Source organism: Limulus polyphemus, unplaced genomic scaffold (genome assembly GCF_000517525.1).
Source record: "Limulus polyphemus unplaced genomic scaffold, Limulus_polyphemus-2.1.2 Scaffold105, whole genome shotgun sequence".
Taxonomy (NCBI): Eukaryota; Metazoa; Arthropoda; class Merostomata; order Xiphosura; family Limulidae; genus Limulus; species Limulus polyphemus.
The window spans coordinates 565,882-574,142 of NW_013665715.1; the positions used below are offsets into that span (position 1 = coordinate 565,882).

Here is an 8,261-nt window from a genome sequence, read left to right on the forward strand (position 1 = left end):
TGCATTAACTGTGACGAAACTTTGATTTGAGCTCTCTAGTCATGCCCCCAGTGGATCAGCGGTAACGCTAAAAACCGAGTTTCGATATCCGTGATAAGTACAGAAAAGATAGCGCATTGTATACCTTTGGGCTTAGCTATAAACAAGCAAATCTTTCTTTGTGAATCTTGTTTTTTTGTTTCAGCTACGAGTAAATTGTTGAGCCTTGTGAGCTACGAGAGAATTGTTGAGCCTTGTGAGCTACGAGAGTATTGTTGAGCCTTGTGAGCTACGAGAGAATTGTTGAGCCTTGTGAGCTACGAGAGTATTGTTGAGCCTTGTGAGCTACGAGAGAATTGTTGAGCCTTGTGAGCTACGAGAGAATTGTTGAGCCTTGTGAGCTACGAGAGAATTGTTGAGCCTTGTGAGCTACGAGAGAATTGTTGAGCCTTGTGAGTTTTTTTTTTCCTGGTTTCTTGACTAGCCAGTCTATGTTTGTTTTTTCTAATCACAAAGCTAGTTAGTCGTCCGTATAAGTTTTTTCTGTATGTCTCAAACTAACAATTGAGCCTCTTCTTTCGAGAAGGGCTACAAATAATTTATCCTTTGGTCCATGAACTTGGTATAAGAGATTATGAAAAAATAAAAGCCATTAATTGTCAAGCAGGGAGAAATTGTTAGAAAGACTTATAGATCAACGAAACCATTATTGTTGTAGTTCTTACGAGAGGTTTACACTGTTAGAAGCATATATCACTTACTACTTTATTAAACAATGTAGTCATACTTCTATAACTGCTCAATTATCTTAATATACTTTAAACGCCTTGTAATGACACCATTCCTGTTGCCTATATGTTATAGTAAAGTTATATTTAATTTTTTTCTTATTGCTAATTTCATTATCAGTAATGTTTGAAATGCTTAATATATATAAATTATTTGTGTTTATTATTTTTCATTTGTTAAACATGTATATTCTGTATTATTAGCTCAGTATATGTATTTAGGACAAACTTAAATATCTTAAGATGACCGAATATTTTGAGATATTATTGGGATTACGACCAAAAATAACAATAACAAAGGACGTACATAAATGATGAATATATGCCTTCTAATGATTATAGGTTTCTGTTTCGTGATATTCTATACAACCAACAAGATCGATACATTAAATTTGCGCTGTCATTTACTGAGTTCATTGTTTGTTTTGATATATGTAGTTAAATATACAAGCGATTCACTGATTAAGGTTGATGGCGAGCGCTTTAAAAGTGAGGCATAAAAATACAATAAAGTCTCTGTTTTATTTAAAACACGAGGATTAGACGGCCATTTTACAATACAAACACTCAAACACGAAACCCATAAAGAGATATAGAGTCTATGATGATTGTGTTTAAAAGTAGAATAAGTTTTTATTCTGATTTTTAGTGAGTTACTAGATAAGAATGCCATTTTCTTCTTCAATCTATTCGTTTTTAGTTTAAATTGTAGTTGCTGGGATTAAGAAAAGAAAATTACTTGTATTTTATAACATACAATAGACGTCCTTAACATAAGTTAATGCTATACGTTAACCAGCAAATAAAGATAAAGAAAAATATCCAAATATCACAGTTAAATATAAGATTAATAAATAAAATTGTTCTGTATAACGTCTCGTCATTAATGTTTATAATAATGAAGGATTATTTTTTCTTTGTTTAGAATTAAAAAGAAATATATATCACAAACTAGTTCGAAATTACAGCAAACTGAAGATCCTACGTTGCTCAAAGCAACAACGTAAAAAAAAGCACCAGCTGTCTAGATGCACTCTCAATGTTTTTCTTAGTAGGACTTTCTTTTTCTTGTTACTGTTAAACGGTTGTCTCGCCAGGACGCTCCTGAAAATGACTGGAAGGTATGCAATCGAATTAAAACCCCATATTTATCACATTTAGTTGTAAAAACTAGAAATTGTTTAATAAAGAGTTTATCAATTCTTTCTTCGTTCTTTATATCTTTACTCATATCATCTTCACCTAATCATATTACTAAATACTTTCACAGTGCTTTCAGTTAACTTTGTTTTGCTAAACGATATTTCCTCTGACAAAATCAAAACAAAAAATCCGAAAATTCAAAGAGCTTAAAATTAAGAATATAAGTCTGTTATGTCAATGACCGGATTTTGTTTTCAAAAATAATAAATAATGCTCTTATATGCCGGGAGCTATTTAAAAACGCAAAACAAAATATTGTAAGATATTTCTCAATATCAAATTTTCCGGCAGATAGGGATTTAGAAATGAAAGTTTTAAGAAGATAATATTTAAAAAAATGTATTTGAAGTTTCTGAGTAAACCAAGTTTATGCAGTTTTGTTTTACCTTTTTCTAACTGGTATGTGGTGTTTGTCGTTATCTAGAAGATTTACCAATATCGGGTTTTTTTTAAAGTAAACAGTTTATTAATTCAAATGTATGTTTAATTTTCGTTTTTATCAGGTAAAATATAAAATGATGCTAAACTATTTTCTTTATGATATCAATAAAATGTAAAATATTAGTGAATGGTTAGGCCTTATAAACGAAGTTTCATTATGCAGTATATTAGATTTTGTTCGTTTAAATTGCTAGTGGGATTTGTTACAATAGAATGACGTCATAAGAAAAGGTTTGGTCAATAAATAGTGCTCTTTTACTTGTTTTTAAGCGTAAAACCACATAATGGGGCCAGGCACTTGACTCGCAATCTGAGGGTCGCGGGTTCGAATCCCTGTCACACCAAACATGCTCGCCCTTTCAGCCGTGGGAGCGTTATAATGTGACGGTCAATCCCACTATTCGTTGGTAAAAGAGTAGCCCAAGAGTTGGCGGTGAGTGGTGATGACTAGCTGCCTAAATTAGGGACGGCTAGTGCAGATAGCCCTCGTGTAGCTTTGCGCGAAATTCAAAAACAAACAAACCACATAATGGGCTATCTTCGTTTTGTTCACCGCGTGGAATCGAACCCCAGATTTCAGCGTTATAAGTCCTCAAACTTCTCGCTGAACCACTGGGTGATGTAACAAGTACATTTGTGGCAAAATATTTCTCGGATCACTAGCTTTATTCAAAACAATGTGAAAATATATAGGTTAATCACCATATAATGACTCGTGCTGAAAAAAAATGTTTTAAACCATGAACAAAAAACTATGTTATACTATTTTGCATTACTCTTCAGCAGATAATGTAATTTCTTACACTGAGACATGCTTACAGTCTTGAAAGGACACCTACTCACACCCTCATCTCCTGGCAAGTCGTTGGTCCTTGCAAGCTGTGTGCCAGGAGCGATTGGCCCTCTAGTGGTGACACTTTCTGCAGTCCAAGAGAATTGGGAACAGTATTGACAGCCATAGAGGTGTGAGGAAGAGGGAAACATACTTCGTGAGGATGAGTGGACGGTATGGCGGAAGAGTTGGCTCTGGCATGCAATAATTCCATATTCATTTGATTTAATTTTGGAAGGGGATCATCGTCTGCACATCCTGGTGACTGTGGAAAGAATATCTCACTACATACATATATATTAATAGAGTTATTTAATTGTTACAGAGTTATTATTTAGTAAGAAGAGGAGACACTCGATGCATCAACCATATTCGAAAGTTACTGTTGAGCAAACATGCTGGTTATAATACACCTAAGTGTTAATTGTTACAGAGTTATGATTTAGTAAGAAGAGGAGACACTCGATGCATCAACCATATTCGAAAGTTACTGTTGAGCAAACATGCTGGTTATAATACACCTAAGTGTTAATTGTTACAGAGTTATGATTTAGTAAGAAGAGGAGACACTCGATGCATCAACCATATTCGAAAGTTACTGTTGAGCAAACATGCTGGTTATAATACACCTAAATGTTAATTGTTACAGAGTTATGATTTAGTAAGAAGAGGAGACACTTGATGCATCAACCATATTCGAAAGTTACTGTTGAGCAAACATGCTGGTTATAATACACCTAAGTGTTAAATGTTTCCCATTAATAGAGCATAAGTCACTTAAACTCCCAATCTGGCCGAACTTCAAGAAATGTTATTGGAATTAACTCCGAAAACTCAGTTAACACCGATGGTACCGAACTGATGATTCACTTCAACCTAATCATTGTAGATTTTAGTTTCTGGTGAGTCTACAACAATTTTTCAAGAGTGTCATTTTTTATTTTTTGTGATCTTTCATATTGAACTTGCATGCTGCAAAGAAAAAGCTATTTATTTGTAGTTTGAATATATAATTCAGGCAACTTGTAAGTAAAATTCAAATACTTTTTTATTCTCTTTTAGTAAATCATTTAAACAAAGATTCTATATTACATTTGCTCAAACAATTGTGCAGGCAGAGATATAGACCAAAGTATTTTCTTAACATAATTTTATCTGTTGTTAATTGAAATGATGCAAATATAAACATATAGGTTAGTTTAAGAGTCACTGCTTTAAGAATAATTTGTCATTTTACTTCAAAATAGGGAAAGAGCAGAGCGTTGTATGTGTGAAAATAAAATCTTATCCAGTGAAGGTTACAGACAAAGATAAATAAGAAAAAGCTGAAGTATTACACAACAAAGTTCATACTCTATACTATGAAAGTACAAATAATCTAAGAAAGGAAATATCTTAGAAGACAGAGTGACGAGAAAAATCGACATAGAGGGACAAGACTATGATATTGTTTCCAAAATCAGAAGAAATAGAAAAGTGAGCGCTTCAAATTCTGTGCAGAAGCTAACTAAATACAATGGTGTTAAGGTGTCAGCACAAACAGATATAAAATACAATGGATGGTATTCAATGTTCGGGCTGCTAGGAAGTAGCTCTTTATCAGTGCAGTAAACAAAAAATAAATAAAAGCTTTTACCAAAAAATACTCCCCAAAGCCAGTACATTTTTTTTCTGCAAAGTCATTTGGTCAGGTAAGTCCAAATTATATTTATCTGGATAATATGGGGTGGTATTAGGAAAGCCACCATTAGGATATAATAAGGAGAGTCTGTAGCCCATCATGAAACATGGAAAAGGCAACATGAAAGTTTGGTTGTGTATGGCAGTTTCAACTGTTGATGAACATGTACTAATGAAGGCAGAACTAATAGAGAAATTTACAGGTATAATATAAAAATAAATATGAAGAGATCAGCTAAATATTTAAATGTAGGGTAGTTTCTGTACCAACAAGTTCGGGATTCTGAGCACGTATCTAAACCTTGTAAAAGACTGGTTGACGAAAAAGAAAGTAAACCGGATAAAAGTCTGATTCCAACACTCACCAGATCTCAATCCTATTGAACATTTGTGGGCTGAACTAAGCTCCAGACTGAATGGAATAACTGTTAAATCTAAGGATGAAGTATAGAAAATCCTGCAGGAAACATAGAACCGTATTGAACCAGATACTTGCAAGAAGTTGATGTGTAGTATGAAAAAAATGATCGCAAGTTATAATTAAAGGAAAAGGAGGTTCCACTAAACACTGAATATATAAAGAAATAACAAAATAAAAATGTAATTTACCCATGAATATTCAGTTGCCTGAATAATTGTTTGAGAACATCGGGCATAAAACCTTTAAGTTATTGTTCTAGAAGAAAAAGTGTTTAACTCTTATTTAAACGTTTGTGTGAATATAAACTCAATACAAATAAGTAGCTTCTTCTTTGAAATATTCAATATAATAGATTATCACAAATAATAAGAAATGTGTACTGATTTATAATATCAATTACTTCTGTTTAGTGTTTTGTGCAACATTGTACTTATTAATCTCTAAGTTATTTCAAATTATTTCAGTTTTGATCACAAGGTTTTAGTAAGAACATTTGCAAGAGAAAATAAAAACTACGTAGCCTGCACCTAGTTATTATCTTTATTAAGCCTAGATCTCTATATTAAGCCTAGATTCGTCAATCGCATCCTTATAGTGTACCTTAAACTGTCATTTATGTTTACAAATGAGTAATACTTGAACAAAATATTATCTTCTAAAACATTTAAAATTGTCTTCAGTTTACAAACGAATGGCCATTATAAATTGTATCATAATTGCCCGAAATATATTTTTTAAAATCACTGCAATGTAAATGGTGTGTTCATAACTTTCACCAATTGCTTTTTATGACGTATTTATGCCTAAGCTAATCGTACTTACACTCTTGTTCAAAATAATTTTAAAAAAGGTGGTTTATGTTGTAAAGACCAGAATACAAATAATATGCACGAATCACATCTTGAACAAATCGGAAACTTTATACATAGTTTGAATAACGATATATATATTTTTACTTCGAAACTTTCAGTTCTTATTTGTTTAAAATCATGCAGTTGCATTTCTCATACTCTCTGAGATAGGTTATAAAGTTTACATTGCATCAAAGATATGTTGTTAAGTTGCTGTGCTTTGAAAACTATGATCTATGTTTATTATTTTTTTATAATAGATATCCAATCTATAATAGCTTAGTATAATTCTAAGAAGAAACAATTATACTGTCGATTACAAAATTTTATGTTAGTAAAGAAAGATAGTATTATTGTAAACATGCATTTATGAGCAAATATAATCTGGTTAGGCAAATAATGTTAAATTACATTCACTAATTAATGACGAAGTAAAGTCTGTAGATATCCGAATTAAAACTTTTGGTTGTGAAATAATTTGTAGGTATAGACACATTAACTGTTTACACAACAAAGTTACTGTTTGAGGCATATCTAATTGCCTTGTATTCGTTGTGTATTTTTATACATTTGAATCAAAGCTTGTTAATAATTGTTACTACGGTTTACACACACATATATATTTACATGTGCGAATTTATGAGGTGTGGGTAAAGGAACATAAGGATATCAGTTCTTATTTACCTCGTAAATTCTTTTGTCCAGCTTAAAATCTCTAGGTTTGTCCTTTTGATAGTAAACTCCAGCAAAAATTAAAACGTTCAGAATTAAAAGAGAGCATCCAACAGCAATAGTCACGCTGAGTGTTGTGGAGTATATTTCTTCTTGATAAACAACAGTCTTAGATTCGTTTTTATTGGCTGACTCTGTAGCAATCAAGACGCTTTCCAGCACAGCTTGCGAAGTTACTTCCACGCTCGACTTCATCTGTGAAATTGAACTGCTTTCACTGGTTTCCGTGGCAACACTGTCTTCTCTAGTAAAAGAGACGGTGGTGACAACTTGAGTGGAGGATGAATGATGACTGCGTATGATTCCATCGTACGAGAAAGGGTTATTGTAATCATGGAGCCTGTGGTGCTCGCCATGAATATCTTCCGAGCCGACCCTGTTGAGAGCGGGTAGGAGATTTAACCAGAATGATAGTTGATGGGCATGATAATGGTCCCGCACTCGAGGCTTCATTCCTGTCAAGTGTAAACGCGGGTCGGTTCAAGATCTCTAAGTATAACGTAAACTGATCAAATCTCAATATTTAAATGAGCAGGTCTCCAAACATATTTATGCATTAAAAAACAGTTAAGCTTAAATTACTTCAGAGTAAGTAATTAAAGATAAAATAAAAAAAAATGTCGAGATATTTCGATTTGAACCACAAGTAGCAAAGTTCTCTAGTACTTACTTAAAGAATAATATTTTTTGTGTAGAGGAAGTCGATTAACTATTAAGTTCTATAAAAGTGAAAATAAAATAACTAAACAGTTTAGGAAAAACTATCAGTGTTCTACTAGAATATCATGACCATCTCAGAAACGACAACGCGTTGTAGGGGAGGAACAATCAAATTATTAAGCCTACATGAAGCGATTGAATCCTATATTATAATTGGTCAGATTATTTCCTTCGTTAAGAAATCCATAGGATGTCCTGCACATAGATATCATAATAATTGGATATATTATCTTGAAAGATTAATCTGAAGATACCGACTAATATATTTCAAAAAGTATGATATTAAGTAATCAAATATCGGTATGCTGCTAAATCTGCCATTATTCATGTTAATTTTGAGCCCTTCACATTCAAGTCTCTATTACGCGAAACCACGCAAGATTAAGCAGAAATAATATGTGATACACAGTCAAAAGATATATTAGGTCGCCAAGAAGTTAATGTCGCGTTTTGGAACACTTTCATTAACCTTTCCCCCCTCAAAAAAAAAAAAACGTACATAGTTAAACGAATTGCCTAAAAGTCACGTTAGTGTAGCCTGTATAACGTGTAAAGTTTAGTATATTCTAATCCCTTACAGTGATGGCACACGACGAGACACACATTCGGCATGT

General features: G+C 32.7%; 1 protein-coding gene across 4 annotated transcripts in view; it reads right to left on the reverse strand.

Annotated features, from left to right (window-relative positions):
* Positions 1 to 1,649: 1,649 nt before the first annotated feature.
* The window catches only part of LOC106470443 (neuroligin-4, X-linked-like), a 94,707-nt gene continuing 88,095 nt past the window's right edge, over positions 1,650 to 8,261 (reverse strand). The window contains exons 6-8 of one of the 4 annotated variants that reach the window (XM_022399879.1): positions 6,880 to 7,382; positions 3,255 to 3,508; positions 1,650 to 1,881 (exon numbers count right to left, since the gene is read on the reverse strand). In XM_022399879.1, coding sequence (XP_022255587.1) covers positions 1,845 to 1,881; positions 3,255 to 3,508; positions 6,880 to 7,382 — 794 coding nt within the window. In that variant the 3' untranslated portion in view covers positions 1,650 to 1,844. Of the gene's footprint in view, positions 1,882 to 3,214; positions 3,509 to 6,879; positions 7,383 to 8,261 lie in introns of all 4 variants that reach the window. The other 3 variants (XM_022399891.1, XM_022399894.1, XM_022399885.1) reach the window with 3 other exon arrangements.